This window comes from Pseudophryne corroboree, chromosome 5, assembly GCF_028390025.1.
Source record: "Pseudophryne corroboree isolate aPseCor3 chromosome 5, aPseCor3.hap2, whole genome shotgun sequence".
NCBI lineage: Eukaryota > Metazoa > Chordata > Amphibia > Anura > Myobatrachidae > Pseudophryne > Pseudophryne corroboree.
Window position 1 is genome coordinate 253,082,785 of NC_086448.1, and position 21,617 is coordinate 253,104,401.

General features: G+C 46.5%; 1 protein-coding gene across 7 annotated transcripts in view; it reads right to left on the reverse strand.

Annotated features, from left to right (window-relative positions):
• Window positions 1-21,617, reverse strand: part of SLC4A7 (solute carrier family 4 member 7) — a 310,436-nt gene that overhangs the window by 150,275 nt on the left and 138,544 nt on the right. For all 7 annotated transcript variants that reach the window (XM_063922267.1, XM_063922266.1, XM_063922265.1 and 4 more), the window contains exons 3-4: window positions 10,368-10,514; window positions 2,220-2,358 (exon numbers count right to left, since the gene is read on the reverse strand). In XM_063922267.1, the coding sequence (XP_063778337.1) occupies window positions 2,220-2,358; window positions 10,368-10,514 (286 nt within the window). The remainder of the gene's footprint in view (window positions 1-2,219; window positions 2,359-10,367; window positions 10,515-21,617) is intronic.

Sequence of the window (21,617 nt, forward strand, 5' to 3'; positions counted from 1 at the left end):
CTGTCAGTATCCGTGTCGACATCCGCGTCTGCCATCTGAGGTAGCGGGCGTTTTAGAGCCCCCGATGGCCTTTGAGACGCCTGGACAGGCACGAGCTGAGAAGCCGGCTGTCCCGCATTTGGAATGTCGTCAAATTTTCTGTGTAAGGAGTCGACACGTGCACGCAATTCCTTCCATAAGTCCATCCACTCAGGTGTCTGCCCTGCAGGGGGTGACATCCCTTCTATAGGCATCTGCTCCGCCTCAACATCATTATCCTCATCAAACATGTCGACACAGCCGTACCGACACACCGCACACACACAGGGAATGCTCTAACAGAGGACAGGACCCACAAAAGCCCTTTGGGGAGACAGAGTGAGAGTATGCCAGCACACACCAGAGCGCTATAAAATGCAGGGACTAACTGAATTATGTCCCCTATAGCTGCTGTTATATATAATGCGCCTAAATTTAGTGCCCCCCCTCTCTTTTTTACCCTTTACTGTAGTGTAGACTGCAGGGGAGAGCCAGGGAGCTTCCTTCCAGCGGAGCAGTGAGGGAGAAATGGCGCCAGTGTGCTGAAGGAGATAGCTCCGCCCCTTTTTCGCGGACTATTCTCCCGCTTTTTTATGGATTCTGGCAGGGGTAATTATCACATATATAGCCTCTGGGGCTATATATTGTGGTATTTTTGCCAGCCAAGGTCTTTTTATTGCTGCTCAGGGCGCCCCCCCCTAGCGCCCTGCACCCTCAGTGACCGGAGTGTGAAGTGTGTATGAGGAGCAATGGCGCACAGCTGCAGTGCTGTGCGCTACCTTGGTGAAGACTGATGTCTTCTGCCGCCGATTTTCCGGACCTCTTCTGGCTCTGTAAGGGGGACGGCGGCGCGGCTCCGGGACCGAACACCAAGGCCAGTTCCATGCGGTCGGTCCCTCTGGAGCTAATGGTGTCCAGTAGCCTAAGAAGCCCAAGCTAGCTGCAAGCAGGTAGGTTCGCTTCTTCTCCCCTTAGTCCCTCGCTGCAGTGAGCCTGTTGCCAGCAGGTCTCACTGTAAAATAAAAAACCTAATTATATACTTTCTTTCTAGAAGCTCAGGAGAGCCCCTAGTGTGCATCCAACCTCGGCCGGGCACAAAATCTAACTGAGGCTTGGAGGAGGGTCATAGTGGGAGGAGCCAGTGCACACCAGGTGACCTAAAAGCTTTCTTTAGTTGTGCCCAGTCTCCTGCAGAGCCGCTATTCCCCATGGTCCTTTCGGAGTTCCCAGCATCCACTAGGACGTCAGAGAAATAAATGTTAATAATTAATTATAATAATATTGATCATTTTTTCTGACAGGAACAAAATTTGAGCTCCATAAGGGCACAAGTTAGTGCTTTCTGTCCCCACAAACAGAGCTGATTCTAACAGCTACTTTGACTTGTCTGGCTTGTTAATGTGATATGTACAGAGATGAAGCCAAGTATTTGATATGGATCCAGTTGCACAGTTCATGTTACTAGTGTGCTGCTTCGTCACCCACCATTAACCACTCTCTAGGACAATTAATTTTAAATCTTCTAAACAAAGAAGAACGCTACAAAATCAATAAAAAAAAAGTATCTGGCCTTTTATTCTCAAACCACTTCACCTTTCTATTTCACGTTTATCTTATAACATTTTCCTTTTACTTTTCTGCATAACTCTTGCTCTTAAGCTTACATTATGCTGGGAGTGAATGTGAGGACTGTGATGGTACAGTTTAGAAAGGGGTCATCTGGTGCCTATTCTCGCTCTTATTACCGGGAAAGTGTGTGACCATTTTTCTGAGAAGATGCAACATCAAACCAAGGGCCAGAATTATCAAGCCTTGGAGAGTGATAAATTGCATGGTGATAAAGTACCAACCAATCAGCTCCTAACTGTCATTTTCCAAACACAGCCTGTAACATGGCAGCTAGGAGCTGGTTGGTTGGTACTTTATCACCATGCAATTTATCACTCTCCAAGGCTTGATAAATCTGGCCCTTAGCCTCCATCAATTTGGCAATTGTGAAACAACAAGTCCAAGAATACCCAGACTGCAAGATGAAGGCCTAGGTTGCCTATTTTCCTTCTCTATTATACAGAGAAAACAGGCTTCATCTGACTTGCTAGAAGCATTATCTTAAGATTTATTCAGCAACTTGGTCACATATAGGGAATACAGACAACTGTAAAAGTGTAACTCTGGTCTGAAAACCTGCAATAGGCTACTACCTTGCTGTCTCCTTCCACTCGCATTCTGTCCCGTCTCGAAAGCAAAGCTCGTCCATTTCTGTGAAGAGATCATGGGGGATGTGTTCTTCATCATCATCCTCAGTACCCAGAATAAACTGCACACGCTGAGATGGGGTATCTGCACAAAATGAAAGCAAAAAACTGATAGTACTGGGGCCCATACATCTACGTGCCGATTCCCCATTCTGCCGACTCCAATCACAAATGCAGATCAGCGAACATTGATGATCGGCAATCCGTTGGGGAATCCGCAAAATACAGCAGGTAATCCCTTACCAATCTTGAACATTTTTTGGTCATAATCATTACATCGAGGTTTACCAACATGTACAGTAGGATTCCCCGATCCCCCGACATCGGCAAAACATGGAATTGCCCCATTACCTGCCTGATGTATGGGCTCCATAAGGTATTCATATATAAACTTAACAATAACAAATTCTCAAAGTAAGATAAAAAAAAAAGAAGAAACAATAAATAAAAAATAAGAATTTACTTACCGATAATTCTATTTCTCGTAGTCCGTAGTGGATGCTGGGGACTCCGTCAGGACCATGGGGTTTAGCGGCTCCGCAGGAGACAGGGCACAAGAATAAAAGCTTTAGGATCAGGTGGTGTGCACTGGCTCCTCCCCCCATGACCCTCCTCCAAGCCTCAGTTAGGATACTGTGCCCGGACGAGCGTGCATAATAAGGAAGGATATTGAATCCCGGGTAAGACTCATACCAGCCACACCAATCACACCGTACAACCTGTGATCTGAACCCAGTTAACAGTATGATAACAACGAAGGAGCCTCTGAAAAGATGGCTCACAACAAGAATAACCCGATTTTTGTAACAATAACTATGTACAAGTATTGCAGACAATCCGCACTTGGGATGGGCGCCCAGCATCCACTACGGACTACGAGAAATAGAATTATCGGTAAGTAAATTCTTATTTTCTCTAACGTCCTAAGTGGATGCTGGGGACTCCGTCAGGACCATGGGGATTATACCAAAGCTCCCAAACGGGCGGGAGAGTGCGGATGACTCTGCAGCACCGAATGAGAGAACTCCAGGTCCTCCTCAGTCAGGGTGTGCCCCTGACCAAGTAGCAGCTCGGCAAAGTTGTAAAGCCGAGACCCCTCGGGCAGCCGCCCAAGATGAGCCCACTTCCTTGTGGAATGGGCTTTTACTGATTTTGGCTGTGGCAAGCCTGCCACAGAATGTGCAAGCTGAATTGTACTACAAATCCAGCGAGCAATCGTCTGCTTAGAAGCAGGAACACCCATCTTGTTGGGTGCATACAGGCTAAACAGCGAGTCAGATTTTCTGACTCCAGTCGTCCTGGAAACATATATTTTCAGGGCCCTGACAACGTCAAGTAACTTGGAGTCCTCCAAGTCCCTAGTAACCGCAGGTACCACAATAGGTTGGTTCATGTGAAAAACAGAAAACACCTTAAGGAGAAATTTAGGACGAGTCCTCAATTCTGCCCTGTCAGAATAAAAAATTAAGTAAGGGCTTTTATATGATAAAGCCGCCCATTCTGACACACGCCTGGCTGAAGCCAGGGCTAATAGAATCTTCACCTTCCATGTGAAATATTTTAATTCCACAGTGGTGAGTGGATCCAACCAATGTGACTTTAGGAAACTCAAAACAACATTGAGATCCCAAGGTGCCACTGGGGGCACAAAAGGAGGCTGTATATGCAGTACCCCTTTTACAAACGTCTGAACTTCAGGCACTGAAGCCAGTTCTTTCTGGAAGAAATTCGACAGGGTCGAAATTTGAACCTTAATGGACCCTAATTTTAGGCCCATAGACAGTCCTGTTTTCAGGAAATGTAGGAAACGACCCAGTTGGAATTCCTCTGTAGGGACCTTCTTGGCCTCACACCACGCAACATATTTTCGCCCAATGCGGTGAAAATGTTTTGCGATTACATCCTTCCTGGCTTCGACCAGGGTAGGGATGACTTCATCTGGAATGCCCTTTCAGGATCCGGCGTTCAACTGCCATGCCGTCAAACGCAGCCGCGGTAAGTCTTGGAACAGACAAGGCCCCTGCTGGAGCAGGTCCTCTCTTAAAGGTAGAGGCCACGGTTCTTCCGTGAGCATCTCTTGAAGTTCCGGGTACCAAGTCCTTCTTGACCCATCCGGAACCACGAGTATCGTTCTTACTCATCTCCTTCTTATGATTCTCAGTACTTTTGGTATGAGATGCATAGGAGGGAACACATACCCTGACTGGTACACCCACAGTGTTACCAGAGCGTCCACCGCTATTGCCTGAGGGTCCCTTGACCTGGCGCAATATCTGTCTAGTTTTTTGTTCAGGCGGGACGCCATCATGTCCACCTTTGGTTTTTCCCAACGGTTTACAATCATGTGGAAGACTTCCCGCTGAAGTCCCCACTCTCCCGGGTGGAGGTTATGCCTGCTGAGGAAGTCTGCTTCCCAGTTTTCCACTCCCGGAATTAACACTGCTGAGAGTGTTATCACATGATTTTTCGCCCAGCGAAGAATCCTTGCAGTTTCTGCCATTTCCCTCCTGCTTCATGTGCCGCCCTGTCTGTTTACGTGGGCGACTGCCGTGATGTTGTCCCACTGGATCAATACCGGCTGACCTTGAAGCAGAGGTCTTGCTAAGCTTAGAGCCTTGTAAATTGCCCTTAGCTCCAGTATATTTATGTGGAGAGAAGTCTCCAGACTTGATCACACTCCCTGGAAATTTTTTCCTTGTGTGACTGCTCCCCAGCCACTCAGGCTGGCATCCGTGGTCACCAGGACCCAGTCCTGAATGTCGAATCTGCGGCCCTTTCATAGATGAGCACTCTGCAGCCACCGCAGAAGAAAACACCCTTGTCCTTGGAGACAGGGTTATCCGCTGATGCATCTGAAGATGCGATCCGGACCATTTTCCCAGCAGATTCCACTGAAAGGTTCTTGCGTGAAATCTACCGAATGGGATCGCTTTGTAAGAAACCACCATTTTTCACAGGACCCTTGTGCAATGATGCACTGATACTTTTCCTGGTTTTAGGAGGTTCCTGACTAGCTCGGATAACTCCCTGGCCTTCTTCTCCGGGAGAAAACATCCTTTTCTGGACTGTGTCCAGAATCATTCCTAGGAACATTAGACGTGTCGTCGGAAAAGCTGCGATTTTGGAATATTTAGAAACCACTCGTGCTGTCGTAGAACTACTTGAGATAGTGCTACTCCGACCGCCAACTGTTCTCTGGACCTTGCCCTTATCAGGAAAGCGTCCATATTTCTTTTAGGAAGAATCATCATTTCGGCCATTACCATGGTAAAGACCCGGGGTGCCGTGGACAATCCAAACGGCAGCGTCTGAACTGATAGTGACAGTTCTGTACCACGAACCTGAGATACCCTTGGTGAGAAGGGCAAAATTTGGACATGTAGGTAAGCGTCCCTGATATCCAGTGACACCATATCGTCCTGGTTCGCTATCACTGCTCTGAGTGACTCCATCTTGATTTGAACCCTTGTATGTAATTGTTCAAATCTTTTAGATCTCACCGAGCCGTTTGGCTTCAGTACCACAATATAGTGTGGAATAATACCCCTTCCCTTGTTGTAGGAGGGGTACTTTGATTATCACCTGCTGGGAATACAGCCTGTGAATTTTTTTCCCAATACTGCCTCCCTGTCGGAGGGAGACGTTGGTAAAGCAGACTTCAGGAACTTGTGAGGGGAAGACGTCTCGAATTTCCAATGTACACCTGGGATACTACGTGTAGGATCCAGGAGTCCACTTGCGAGTGAGCCCACTGCGTGCTGAAACTCTTGAGATGACCCCCCACCGCACCTGAGTCCGCTTGTATGGCCCCAGCGTCATGCTGCGGACTTGGCAGAAGCTGTGGAGGACTTCTGTTCCTGGGAATGGGCTGCCTGCTGCAGTCTTCTTCCCTTTCCTCTAACCCTGGGCAGATATGACTGGCCTTTTGCCCGCCTGCCTTTATGGGTACGAAAGGACTGAGACTGAAAAGACTGTGTCCTTTTCTGCTGAGATGTGACTTGGGGTAACAAAAGTGGATTTTCCAGCTGTTGCCATGGCCACCAGGTCCGATGGACCGCCCCTTTATACGGCAATACTTCCATGTGCCGTCTGGAATCTGCATCACCTGACCACTGTCGTGTCTATAAACATCGTCTGGCAGATATGGACATCACATCTACTCTTGATGCCAGAATGCAAATATCCCTCTGCGCATCTCGCATATATAGAAATGCATCCTTAAAATGCTCTATAGTCAATACAATATTGTTCCTGTCAAGGGTATCAATATTTTCAGTCAGGAAATCCGACCAAGCCCCCCCAGCGCTGCACATCCAGGCTGAGGCGATTGCTGGTCGTAGTATAACACCAGTATGTGTGTATATACTTTTTAGGATATTTTTCAGCTTCCTATCAGCTGGCTCCTTGAGGGCGGCCGTATCTGGAGACGGTAACGCCACTTGTTTTTATAAGCGTGTGAGCGCCTTATCCACCCTAAGGTGTGTTTCCCAACTCGCCCTCACTTCTGGCGGGAAAGGGTATTCCTCCAATAATTTTCTATCGGAGGAAACCCACGTATCATCACACACTTTAATTTATCTGATTCAGGAAAAACTACAAGTAGATTATTCCCACCCTACATAATACCCTTATTTGTGGTACTTGTAGTATCAGAAATATGTAACACCTCCTTCATTGCCCTTAACATGTAACGTGTGGCCCTAAAGGAAAATACGTTTGTTTCTTCACCGTCGACACTGAAGTCAGTGTCCGTGTCTGTGTCGACCAACTGAGGTAAATGGGCGTTTTTACAAGCCCCTGACGGTGTCTGAGACGCCTGGACAGGTACTAATTTGTTTGCCGGCCGTCTCATGTCGTCAACCGACCTTGCATCGTGTTGACATTATCACGTAATTCCTAAATAAGCCATCCATTCCGGTGTCGACTCCCTAGAGAGTGACATCACCAATACAGGCAATTTGCTCCGCCTCCTCACCAACATCGTCCTCCTACATGTCGACACACACGTACCGACACACAGCACACACACAGGGAATGCTCTGATAGAGGACAGGACCCCACTAGCCCTTTGGGGAGACAGAGGGAGAGTTTGCCAGCACACACCAAAAACGCTATAATTATACAGGGACAACCCCTTATACAAGTGTTTTCCCTTATAGCATTTTCACATATGTAATCATATCGCCAAATAAGTGCCCCCCCTCTCTGTTTTAACCCTGTTTCTGTAGTGCAGTGCAGGGGAGAGCCTGGGAGCCTTCCTCACAGCAGAGCTGAGCAGGAAAATGGCGCCGTGTGCTGAGGAGAATAGGCCCCACCCCCTAAAACGGCGGGCTCTTCTCCCGGAGTTTGTGAGATCTGGCAGGGGTTAAATACATCCATATAGCCTCAAGGGCTATATGTGATGTGTTTTAGCCATAAAAAAGGTATAATACATTGCTGCCCAGGGCGCCCCCCCCCAGCGCCCTGCACCCTCAGTGACCGCTGGTATGAAGTGTGCTGACAACAATGGCGCACAGCTGCAGTGCTGTGCGCTACCTTATGAAGACTGAAAGTCTTCTGCCGCCTGTTTCTGGACCTCTGGACCTCTTCAACTTCGGCATCTGCAAGGGGGGTCGGCGGCACGGCTCCGGGACGAACCCCAGGGTGAGACCTGTGTTCCGACTCCCTCTGGAGCTAATGGTGTCCAGTAGCCTAAGAAGCAAATCCATCCTGCACGCAGGTGAGTTTACTTCTCTCCCCTAAGTCCCTCGTAGCAGTGAGCCTGTTGCCAGCAGGACTCACTGAAAATAAAAAACCTAACTTAAACTTTTATTCTAAGCAGCTCAGGAGAGCCACCTAGATTGCACCCTTCTCGGCCGGGCACAAGAATCTAACTGAGGCTTGGAGGAGGGTCATGGGGGGAGGAGCCAGTGCACACCACCTGATCCTAAAGCTTTTATTATTGTGCCCTGTCTCCTGCGGAGCCGCTAAACCCCATGGTCCTGACGGAGTCCCCAGCATCCACTTAGGACGTTAGAGAAACAACAGTGATTACAGATTTCCCATTCAAGATCAACAAAAATAAACAAATGTGTAGTTGCATGCATGATAGGAACTTTTACATATATTTTTATGCATCTTAGAGAAGTTCCATGAAAGGAGCTGACTAAGCTGTAATGTTGGTGTAGCACTACTACTGAATGCTGCAGAACAGGACTTGCCAAACCAGAGGTCATGACTCTAAAATATCAGAGCTTTCATACTGCTTTGGAAGCATCACACGAATAGGTTTTAAAAAGGAAAACTAATGGTGTATACACACGGCGAGATCCCTGCTATGCCAGATTTTCACTTTGCGATTTCCCCTGAACTCCCCGGACCCCAGCACCACCGATTTTGACTAACTTTTCTTGAGATATGGACTATGTGTGCTTTTGGCTTATGTGAGATTTAATTGACATGTGAGATGAACTAGATAGTACACCGATCTAGCAAGGATTGGCTTGCCTGCACAGTCTATCTTTTCTTGCGATACCGACCTGGCGGGACTGCGCATCAGGATCGAATCGGAATCGCAAGTGGCATAACATCTTGCGATTTGCACTAACTTTTCTTGCGATTTTGACTATATAGTCAAAATCGAAAGAAAAAATCTCACCGTGTGTACACGCCATAAGACCAGACATTTTCACATATACATTAAAGTGGTACAAGACCAGGGGCGTTTCTAGAGAGGAGGAGGCCCGTGTCTATGCTCAGTCTGGGCCCCCTCCCCTCTAGGCGGCAGCGCTGTGTAGACTCTAGGCAATAGGGTTTCAAGGGGACCCTAGCACTGTCCCAGAGTCTACAGCGCATGCACAGATCTCTGGAAAAATGGCGCAGCTGCCATTTTCCCAGTGATTTTTCTATTGCACATGCGCAAAACACCTGGAAAATGGCGCCACGGAACGAGGTGTACCGGGATGATATGGCGGCCAACGGGACAACATATTGTTAACCCTTACAACGATGTAATGAAGGACATCGTAGGACATAGGGGAATGTTCATTGTTTGAAAAGTCAGTTGGATGTCTGTCTAATAGACAGGAAAAAACACAGACACCCAACTGACTTTTCAAACATTTGAATTCCCCTCCTTAGATTCTGACCGACCCGGAGTATGCACACGCCCCCGGTAGTGATAGTGTCCATGCCAATGGGCACATATCAAGTCTATATACAGTTAATGAGAATGGGTGAATCTCTGCAATGCAGTTGACATTTACCAGTATATCTTACAGTACTCATAATGAAGATGAAATACTGATGGGGTGAAGACAGGTTACAGAGACCACAGCTCAGATTTTGCACCAAGACCCACAGGCTTAGGACTGCGTCATATTGTTAATAAATAAACCCCATGTGGCTAACAACAAATTCATTGCAAAGTGGCAGGATGGGGTAGGCTCTAAAAACTTCAAGCGGCAACTAAAGCACAAATCAGGGCCTGCCCCATATTGTCAAAGAACAATAAATAATGCACTAAGGCCACAGAAGAGCAGGGTGTGCCCATGATGACTTGTACATCAGACTGAGCTGTCTCCCAGTGCTGACATGCAGTAAATTTACTGCTGGATCCCAAGTGAACTATGTTCCATTAGACATACTGTAGTAGGTCACATGTCAAAGGGCAAGTGTCACAATGCAGTTTGCAAATAGTTGCACTGGGACACGATATTCAGAGGCAGCAAAAGTACTAAAAATAGCTTGGCTTTTCAGATTAACTAAAATGATATATTAGCTATAGATTCTAATAGGCTATTGCCACGCGTTTCAATATTCTGCCCATTTAAAAAGATGAAGGAAGAAATTTTACCCTTTGAAGAGATTTATGAAGCTTGGCACTGATGTTTAAATACAATGTCATGTAGTATGACAGCATGATGGAGTATGGCAGCCTGGTAGAGTATGATAGGTGACAGGCAGCTTTGGACCCTTATATTGATTTGTTGCCTTCTTATAATAAGAAATGAAGGCAGACAACCATGGGTTAACGGACTGCGTGGACAGTGCAGAAGAGCAGAAGAACATACTAATATAATACGGCAATTAAAAGACAGCTAAATATACATTTACCATAGTTCGGAGATTCCCGTCCATCATCTTTATCATCATTTTCTTTTTCTCTTCTTCTCCTGTGATGTCTGTGGCCTCTATGTCTGTGGCGTTTGCGGCTCTGTCTGCCAAGTGGTACGTGTACACCAATATAAACGGCTCTGTGACCTGTGGCAGAAACATCATGGAAAGAATTTTAGGCAAGAACATATGTTAAGCAGGATATCTCTGCATAACACAAAACTTAATAGGAATTAATCTTCTACGATACAGTACTCTCTAAATCCCAAGTAACAAATAGAATTCAAACATAATCGAGTCTTGATACTTCCTTTCTAAACTACACAGTAAACTATTAAAACAACCTGTAAAGTAATGCACTCTAAACATGTGGAGACACTAATCAATTAGTGGATAAAATCAGTGTTATTCCTGTAAGAAGGGATCTGAAAACAATTTTATGGGATATGGTTAAAACAAGCACGTAGAACAGCCGATGGATTTCCAACAAGCTAGTTATAACTACCATTTTTATTCAAGTAATCTCCCCATGCAACTAGGACATTGGCGCCAATTCAGACCTGATAGCTGCTGTGCGTTTTCACACAGTGGGCAAATCAGGTCTGAACTGTGCATGCACCGCAATGAGCAGGCGCGATGGTCCGCAGCGCTGGGATGGTTAGAAAAATCCCATCGCACCGGCAAACGCAAGGAGATTGTCAGGAAGAGGGCGTTTGTGGGTGGCAACTGACCGTTTGAGGAGAGTCCGGAAAAACGCAGGAGGGACCAGTCGTTTGGAGGGAGGTATTCTGACGTCAGCTCCGGCCCCGATCATTGCAGCAGCTGAGTAATACCCCTTTCAACCTGACAAATATTTCCCGGGTTATTGCACATGAACACGCATCAACCCGGGAAATTGCTCAGTGTGAAAGGGTACAGGAACAATATCCCAGGACCAGGGTTGAATCCGGGATCGTCCCGGGATGTTGTGCAGTGTGAACGGGTATGCCGGGTCAAGGCAACCCGGCACCTTTTCTCTGCATGGGATGAGGCGGTGCTTGGAGAGGATTATCTCCAAGCACAGCCTCCGGTAACGTCAGCGGTGACGTCACCAACCCGGCAATATGCCGGGTTGGGCTGCAAGTCTGAAGGGGTCTCAAGCCGGGTCGCAGCTGGGAAGCACCCGTGTACACATCCCCGGGTGCGACCCAGCTCTTGTCAGTCTGAAAGGGGTATTAGTCCTGGGCTGTGCAGAGACTGCACAAACGTCCGTTTGTGCAGCTCTCCTGGACATGCGATCGCACACCGATTTCCCCCTCCCCCTGTAGGCGGCGACTACCTGATCGCAGGGATGCAAAAAATGCACCCTAGTGATCAGGTCTGAATTACCCCCATTGTTTGGCAGATGCGGTTGCTCCATGATATGTGTCCAATTTGGTCAGTCACAAATGTGGCCAAACTGATAGATCTGAATACTTTGCTCCAGACCAAGTAACAAGTTCTAATGGGGTAGAGACTAATTAATGTATAGTCAGTACCAAAATTTAGGGGGAGATGTACTAAGCAGTGAAAAGCGTGGAGAAGTGAGCCAGTGGAGAAGTTGCCCATAGCAACCAATCAGCATTGAAGTAACATTTATAATTTGCATACTATAAAATTGTACAGAGTTGCCGTGGGCAACTTCTTCATTGGCTCACTTCTCCACTCTTTTTTCACGGCTTGGTACATCTCCCCCCAAGTCTAAAATTACAAAATTGGCTATCTTTTAAAATAGAAAAAGCTGGCTGTATAAAGAAGTTTAGTAGTACTCAGATCTTAGAGAAGATCTACAATCACATTTATTTGAAAGTTTATATAGTATAGAATAATTAATATTACAGACATTTTGTTGGAAAAGTGTTTGTTTTAGGGCTTGTCGTACTGAATAAAATAAGGTATTCACTCCGATAGCAGATCAGTGAATCACAATGTTATGGAAAGAAATCGGTCACAAATTATTCCTGCAATGAAATACTCTCTTGTACGATATACTACCACGGTTGCTAGAATATTTAGCACCTAGCTATACTTTTAGTGACACCTGCTATTCAATTACTACAAATCAATATCATAAAAATAGAGCATGTATAGTCCTTCTAGTATTATGTTTCCCACACTGTATAAGGATTTTAGCTTTTTTTTTTTTTTTTTAACTCTGCCTACAGCAATGATAGATTTCTTTGTATGATTAGTGCAGAAACCGAAGAACTTCATTACATAACAAAAAAAACAATAATAGGAAAGCATAAGGGTGTTCACCAAGGAAATGTTCCAAAGCTGATCATAAGTGAGAAATTACTAGAAGCGCAGGAAGTGCAAATGAATGTGGCAGGCGATAACTTCAGCTCGAAGAAAATTCATAATGGTCAGGACTTACTAGCCATTAATTAAAATGACAGCTTAGAACTACTGTTTACAGACATGGGGAATGTAACATATCATGGAAACCCAGCTTATCAATGCACCAGTAATGTGTCTTTGGTTCCAAGAGAGAAAATAAGATTTTAAACCTACCAGTAAATCTTTTTCTCCTAGTCCGTAGAGGATGCTGGGGGCTCCATAAGGACCATGGGGTATAGACGGGCTCCGCAGGAGACATGGGAACTATAAAGACTTTAGAATGGGTGTGCACTGGCTCCTCCCTCTTTGTCCCTCCTCCAGACCTCTGTTAGAGAAACTGTGCCCAGAGGAGACGGACAGTACGAGGAAAGGATATTTGTTAATCTAAGGGCAAGATTCATACCAGCCCACACCATCCACACCGTATAACATGGAATATATGAACCAGTTAACACAGAGGTTCTCAAACTCGGTCCTCGGGGGCACACACAGTGCATGTTTTGCAGGTCTCCTCACAGAATCAGAATCGTAAGTGAAATAATTAGCTCCACCTGTGGACCTTTTAAAATGTGTCAGTGAGTAATTAATACACCTGTGCACCTGCTGGGTTACCTGCAAAACATGCACTGTGTGTGCCCCCGAGGACAGAGTTTGAGAACCTCTGAGTTAACAGTATGAAACAAAACAGCATCAGCCCGAGACTGATCAAAACGGTAACATAACCCTTATGTAAGCAAAAACTATATACAAGTCTTCCAGAATTTAGTCCGGACTGGGACAGCATCCTCTACGGACTAGGAGAAAAAGATTTACCGGTAGGTTTAAAATCTTATTTTCTCTTACGTCCTAGAGGATGCTGGGGACTCCGTAAGGACCATGGGGATTATACCAAAGCTCCAGACCGTGCGGGAGAGTGCGGATGACTCTGCAGCACAGATTGAGCAAACATGAGGTCCTCATCAGCCAGGGTATCAAACTTGTAGAATTTTGCAAAAGTGTTTGAACCAGACCAAGTAGCTGCTCAGCACAGCTGTAATGCCGAGACGCCTCGGGCAGCCGCCCAAGAAGAGCCCACCTTCCTAGTGGAATGGGCCTTTACCGAATTCGGAACCGGCAATCTAGCCGTAGAATGAGCCTGCTGAATCGTGTTACAGATCCAGCGGGCAATAGTCTGCTTAGAAGCAGGGCCGCCAACCTTGTTGGCTGCATACAGGACAAACACTGCCTCTGTTTTCCTAACCAGAGCCGTCCTGGCTACATAAACTTTTAAGGCCCTGACTACATCAAGAGACTTGGAATCCTCCCAGTCCCCCGTAGGCACAGGCACCACAACAGTTTGGTTTTTATGAAACCACCTTAGGCAGAAATTGAGGACGAGTCCTCAACTCAGCTCTATCCACATGGAAAATCAGATAGGGGCTTTTGTGAGACAAAGGTGATGCCAAGGCTAACATGACCACTTTTCATGTGAGAAATTTCAACTCAACTGTTTGAAGAGGTTCAAACCAGTGTGACGTAAGGAACTGTAACACCACATTAAGGTCCCATGGTGCCACTGGGGGCACAAAAGGAGGCTGGATGTGCAGCACTCCCTTTACAAAAGTCTGGACTTCTGGGAGAGAAGCCAATTGCTTCTGAAAGAATATAGATAGGGCCGAAATCTGTACCTTAATGGAGCCTAACTTCAGGCCCATATCCACTCCGGTCTGTAGAAAATGGAGAAAACGGCCCAGAATACCTTTCCCCGCTAGGATTCGGTGTTCAACCGCCATGCCGTCAAACGTAACCGCGGTAAGTCTTGGAACACGCAGGGCTCCTGCTGCAACAGGTCCTCCCTGAGAGGAAGAGGCCATGGATCTTCTGTGAGCATCTCCTGAAGATCTGAATACCAGGCCCTTCGAGGCCAATCTGGAACAATGAGTATTGTCTGCACTCTTTTTCTTCTTATGATTCTCAATATTTTGGAGATGAGAGGAAGAGAAGGGAATACATAGACCGACTGAAACACCCATGGTGTCACAAGGGCGTCTACCGCTACTGCCTGAGGGTCCCTTGACCTGGCACAATACCTCCGAAGGTTCTTGTTGAGGCGTGACGCCATCATGTCTATTTGAGGAAGTCCCCACTGACTTGTTATCTCTGCAAAAACTTCTTGATGAAGTCCCCACTCTCCTGGATGGAGATCGTGTCTGCTGAGGAAGTCTGCTTCCCAGTTGTCCACTCCCGGAATGAAGACTGCTGACAGAGCGTTTACGTGACTTTCCGCCCAGCGCAGAATCCTTGTGGCTTCCGCCATTGCCACTCTGCTCCTTGTCCCGCCTTGGCGGTTTACATGAGCCACGGCTGTGCCGTTGTCTGATTGAATCAGAACCGGTAGGTCACGAAGAAGATTCTCCGCTTGCCGTAGGCCGTTGTATATGGCCCTTAATTCCAGTATGTTGATGTGTAGACAAGCCTCCTGGCTTGACCATGTTCCCTGATAATATGTTCCTCGTGTGACTGCTCCCCATCCTCGGAGGCTCGCATCCGTGGTCACCAGAACCCAGTCTTGAATGCCGAACCTGCGACCCTCTAGAAGGTGAGCACTCTGCAGCCACCACAGGAGACACCCTGGCCCTGGGGGACAGGCTTATTTTCTGATGAATTTGAAGATGGGACCCGGACCACTTGTCCAGAAGGTCCCACTGAAATGTCCTCGCATGAAACCTGCTGAAGGGGATGGTCTCGTAGGTTGCCACCATTTTTCCCAGTACTCAAGTGCACTGATGGACTGACACTCTTTTCGGTTTTAACAGGTCTCTGACCATGTTCTTGAGTTCTTGGGCTTTTTCCATCGGGAGAAAAACCCTCTTTAGTTCCGTGTCCAGAATCATGCCTAAGAAAGATAGCAGAGTCGTTGGAACCATCTGTGACTTTGGTAGATTCAGAATCCAGCCATGTTGCTGCAGCACTCTCAAGGAGAGCGACACGCTTTTCAGCAACTGATCTCTCGATCTCGCTTTTACCAGGAGATCGTCCAAGTACGGGATAATTGTGACTCCCTGCCTGCGCAGGAGCACCATCATTTCCGCCATTACCTTGGTGAAAATCCTCGGGCCGTGGAAAGCCCAAACGGCAACGTCTGAAACTGGTAATGACAGTCCTGTACAGCGAATCTCAGGTACGCCTGATGAGGGGGATATATGGGGACATGAAGGTATGCATCCTTTATGTCTAGTGACACCATAAAATCCCCCCCCTTCCAGGCTGGAGATAACCGCCCGGAGCGATTCCATCTTGAATTTGAACTTTCAAGTACAGGTTTAGGGATTTTAGATTTAGAATGGGCCTGACAGAGCCATCCAGTTTCGGAACCACAAACAGGGTTGAATAGTACCCCTTCCCCTGCTGAACTAGGGGAACGTTGACAATCACTTGCTGTTGATACAGCTTTTGAATTGCAGCTAAAACTATCTCCCTCTCTGGGGGAGAAGCTGGTAAAGCAGATTTGAAAAATCGGCGCGGAGGCACGTCTTCGAATTCCAGCTTGTATCCTTGGGATACAATTTCCATCGCCCAAGGATCCACGTCTGGTTGAACCCAGACGTGGCTGAAGAGTCGAAGACGTGCCCCCACCGGGGCGGACTCCCTCAGTGGAGCCCCAGCGTCATGCGGTGGATTTAGTAGAAGACGGGGATGACTTCTGCTCCTGGGAACTAGCCGTAGCAGGCATTCTTTTCCCTCTACCCTTACCTCTGGCAAGGAAGGAAGAGCCCCGACCTCTTCTGGACTTATGCGACCGAAAGGACTGCATCTGATATTGTGGTGTTTTCTTTTGCTGTGGGGGAACATAAGGTAAAAAAGTAGATTTACCCGCGGTAGCTGTGGAAACCAGGTCCGCGAGACCTTCCCCAAATAAAACCTCACCCTTGTAAGGTAAAACTTCCATATGTCTCTTTGAGTTGGCATCACCCGTCCATTGGCGGGTCCACAGGGCTCGCCTATAAGAAATCGCCATGGCGTTGGCTCTCGAACCTAGCAGCCCAACGCCTCTCTGAGCGTCTCTCATATATAGGATTGCGTCTTTAATGTGACCTAAGGTCAATAAAATGGTATCCCTATCTAGGGTATCAATGTCAGCTGACAAGGTATCCCTGTTCTATCCCTGGACTCTGCTTTGTCCAATCTCTTATGTAATAAAGACACATTTGCATTTAAAACATTCCCCATATCTAACCAATCGGGTGTCGGCGTTGCCGACGGAGACACCACAATCATCTGCTCCACCTCCTCCTTAGATGAGCCTTCAGACATGCTGACACACACGTACCGACACCCCCACACACTCAGGGATATATCTATATGGAGACAGTCCCCAAAAAAGGCCCTTTGGAGAGACAGAGAGAGAATATGCCAGCACACACCCAGCGCCACCGGAATAAAATCCCAGTAGTACAGCGCTTTTATATAAATATATATAATTACACTCACTGCGCCAATTAAATGTTCCCCCCCCCCCCCCCCCCCTCTTTTTTGCCCTCTGTAACAGTGTTCAGCAGGGGAGAGTCCGGGGAGCCAGCTTCTCTGCAGTGTGCTGTGGAGAAAATGGCGCTGGTTAGTGCTGGAGGATCAAGCTCCGCCCCAATAGCGGCGGGCTTCGGTCCCGCTCAAATTATTTATACTGGCGGGGGATTTTTAATATACCGCCTCTGCCGTATCTAATCTCTATGCCAGTGTCCCTTGAGGTTAATATTGCTGCCCAGGGCGCCTCCCCTGCGCCCTGCACCCTTACAGTGCCCGCTGTGTGTGTATGTGTGGGAGCAATGGCTGCGCGTTACCTTAGTGAAGATCTGAAGTCTTCTGCCGCCTTTGAAGTCTTCTTTCTTCTTAATACTCACCCGGCTTCAATCTTCCGGCTCTGTGAGGAGGACGGTGGCGCGGCTCCGGGACGAACGGCGAGGGCGAGACCTGCGTTCCGACCCTCTGGACCTAATGGTGTCCAGTAGCCTAAGAAGTAGAGCCTATCATTTAAGTAGGTCTGCTTCTCTCCCCTCAGTCCCACGATGCAGGGAGCCTGTTGCCAGCAGCGCTCCCTGAAAATAAAAAACCTAACAAAAGTCTTTTTCAGAGAAACTCAGGAGAGCTCCCCTGCAATGCACCCAGTCTCCTCTGGGCACAGGATCTAACTGAGGTCTGGAGGAGGGGCACAGAGGGAGGAGCCAGTGCACACCCATTCTTAAAGTCTTTAGAGCGCCCATGTCTCCTGCGCAGCCCATCTATATCACATGGTCCTTACGGAGTCCCCAGCATCCTCTAGAATCACTGCTTTCACATATGGAGGGCTGGAGATGGAGATACACAGAAGGAGGGAGGTGGCTGGGGTGAAGGATTTGTAAGGAGACACAAAAGGGGGGGGACGGGGGGGGGGGGACTGGAGCCAGAGAGACATAGAGGGCTATGAGGCTAGAGACGGACAGAGAGAGGGATGAGGCTGGAGACACAGAGGGGGTAGAGGCTAGAGATAAACAGAGGGGGGATATGCCTGAAGATGGACAGACTGAGAAGGGCATAAGGCTGGAGATAGACAGAGGGGATGTGGTTGGAGATGGCCAAAGAAGGAGATGTTGCTTTAGATCATAGGTCTGCAAACTCGGTGCATGTTTTGCAGGTCTCCTCAGAGTCACAAGTGAAATAATTAACTCCACCTGCGGACCTTTTAAAATGTGTCTGTGAGTAATTAATACACCTGTGCACCTGCTGGGTTACCTGCAAAACATGCACTGTGTGGGGTCCTGAGGACCGAGTTTGCAGACCTATGCTGTAGATGGACAGAGGAGAATGAGGCTGGAGAGGGATGAGGGAGGAGATTGAGAGACAGAGGGGGATAAAGCTGAAGGCAGATGAAGCTGGAGATAGAGAGGGCGATGAGGCTGGAGATGGATAGATAGACACGGGAGGGATCATACTGAAGGCACTGAGGCTGGAGAGACACATGGGAGATGCCTCAAATTACCCCCAAATCAACTTTGTACATTTTTTATGCACCCCAAATCAAATTAAAGTATTTATTTAAATTAAAACAAATTGATTTATATCAATTATTTATTAAGTAATAAGTGGCCTTAAATTACACCAGTCACTTTTTCAACTTTTTTTTTGTTTTGTATTTTTCATTGTATTCATTTGTATTGAAACAAAAAAAAAGCATATATTTTTATTTTCCTTTTTTGTTTTTTGTTTTTTTTTTAACTGCACAAATAAGCCATTTGACATCTTTTAAGATTTTTTTTTGCCCACTAACAGCCTATCTCAGTTGTCATTTTTTTGGGGGTCCAGGATGGTTTCCCGACTTTTTCATGCTCTTTTCCCAGTTCACGTTTTGTACAAAATTCACACAGCCCTACAGCGATTTGCATGTATTGGCATTTCTAATTGGATTGCACATTTCTTGAGCACACACATTAGTTCAAAGTGTGTGCGTTTGCCATTACAAACCCACACCTAATTTTATGGAGTCCAATGTGTCAGCTAAAGCTAGCCATACACCAGAAGAATATTGTTCCAACCAGCCAACTAGTTGGCCGGTTGGAACGATAACTGGGTAGTGTGTGGGAGCAACAATAATAATTTATTTGTTCCCACACACTGAAAATTGGCAATAAACAATCGACCCAACTAGTTGCAAAAATTAAAAATGTCTGCAGGGTCAACTGCCATGGGAAAGCCAACCAGCCTTGGGTGGTCTGGAATAATGGTGGGGGGAGTCCCACACTGCGGGGAACCCTTGATGGTTCCAACAATCCAGATTGAAAGCACCAGCATTGATTACAAATTGGTGGACCACACATACAATTGTTTTCTTTAAACTATTATTATTATTATTATTAACACCATCCATTTAAAAGTAATAAATAACCACATATACAAATGTTAATAATCAAATATTTATTTGTTTAAAACATGCAGAGGTAGGCAGACACTGTCTACCTCTGTGACAACACAAATTGGAGAGACATTGGCTGGTCTGCTGAAAAAAGTTGGTTAGGTGTATGGAGCACGGTTTTAGTTAGACAAACGTTTAATGGTTGAATGAAAGTTGTTCTGGTGTATGGCCAGCTTTACAGCTATAAACCAACTAGGTCCTTCAATAGATGGAAGTTATTTAGTGGTAGAACTAGATGCAACAATGACACTTACAGTGCATCCGAAAAGTATTCGCAGCGCTTCACTTTTTCCACATTTTGCTATTACGGCCTTGTTCCAAACCGGAATAAATTAATTTTTTTACCTCAAGATTCTACACACAATACTCCATAATGACAACGTGAAAAAAAGTGTTTTTGAGATTTTTGCAAATTTGTTAAAAATAAAAAACTAATAAATCACATGTACATAAGTATTCACAGCCTTTGCTCAATACTTTGTTGATGCACCTTTGGCAGCAATTGCAGCCTCAAGTCTTTTTTGAATATGATGCCACAAGCTTGGCACACCTATCTTTGGCCAGTTTCGCCCATTCCTCTTTGCAGCACCTCTCAAGCTCCATCAGGTTGGATGGAAAGCGTCGGTGCCCAGCCATTTTCAGATCTCTTCAGAGATGTTCAATCGGATTCAAGTCTGGGCTCTGACTGGGCCACTCAAGGACATTCACAGAGTTGTCCTGAAGCCACTCCTCTGATATGTTCTTGGCTGTGTGCTTAGGGTTGTTGTCCTGCTGAAACATGTACGTTGCCCCAGTCTGAGGTCAAGAGCGCTCTGGAGCAGGTTTTTATCCAGGATGTCTCTGTACATTGCTGTATTCATTTTTCCCTCTATCCTGACTAGTCTCCCAGTTTCTGCCGCTGAAAAACATCCCCACAGCATTATGCTGCCACCAACATGCTTCACTTGGCCTTGTGATGAGTGGTGCATGGTATTGGCCTGGTGATGAGTGGTGCATGGTTTCCTCCAAACACGACGCCTGGAATTCACGCCAAAGAGTTAAATCTTTGTCTCATCAGACCAGAGAATTTTGTTTCTCATGGTCTGAGAGTCCTTCAGGTGCACTTTGGCAAACTTCAGGCGGGCTGACATGTGCTTTTTACTAAGGAGTGGCCATACAGTCCTGATTGGTGGATTGCTGTAGAGATGGTTGTCCTTCTGGAAGGTTCTCCTCTTTTCACAGAGGAATGCTGTAGCTCTGACAGAGTGACCATCGGTTTCTTGGTCACCTCCCCGACTATCGTCCTTCTCCCCCGATCGCTCAGTTTAGACGGCCGGCCAGGTCTAGGGAGAGTCCTGGTGGTTCCGAACTTCTTATATCTAAATCACCATTTACAGATGATGGAAGCCACTGTGCTCATTGGGACCTTCAAAGTAGCATATATTTTTCTGTACCCTTCCCCAGATTTGTGCCTCGAGACAATCCTGTCTCGGAGGTCTACAGGCAATTCTTTTGACCTCATGCTTGTTTTGTGCTCAGAAATGCACTGTCAAGTGTGGTACCTTATATAGACAGGTGTGTGCCTTTCCAAATCATGTCCAATCAACTAAATTTACCAAAGGTGGACTCCAATTAAGTTGTAGGAACATCTCAAGGATGATCAGAGGAAACAGGATGCACCTGAGCTCAATTTTGAGCTTCATGGCAAAGACTATGAATACTTATGTACCTGTGATTTCTTATTTTTTTCTATTTTTAATAAATTTGCAAAAATCTCAAAAAAAAAACTTTTTTCATGTTGTCATTATGGGGTATTGTGTATTAGATTTGGGGGGGGAAATAATTTATTTGATTTTGGAATAAGGCTATAACATAACAAAATGTGGAAAACGTGATGCAATGTGAATACTTTCCGGATACACTGTATAGGACATTACTGTAGGGGAAAATCCCAGGAGTTCTGCAGTTTTGTCATACAGTAATGCTGTGTA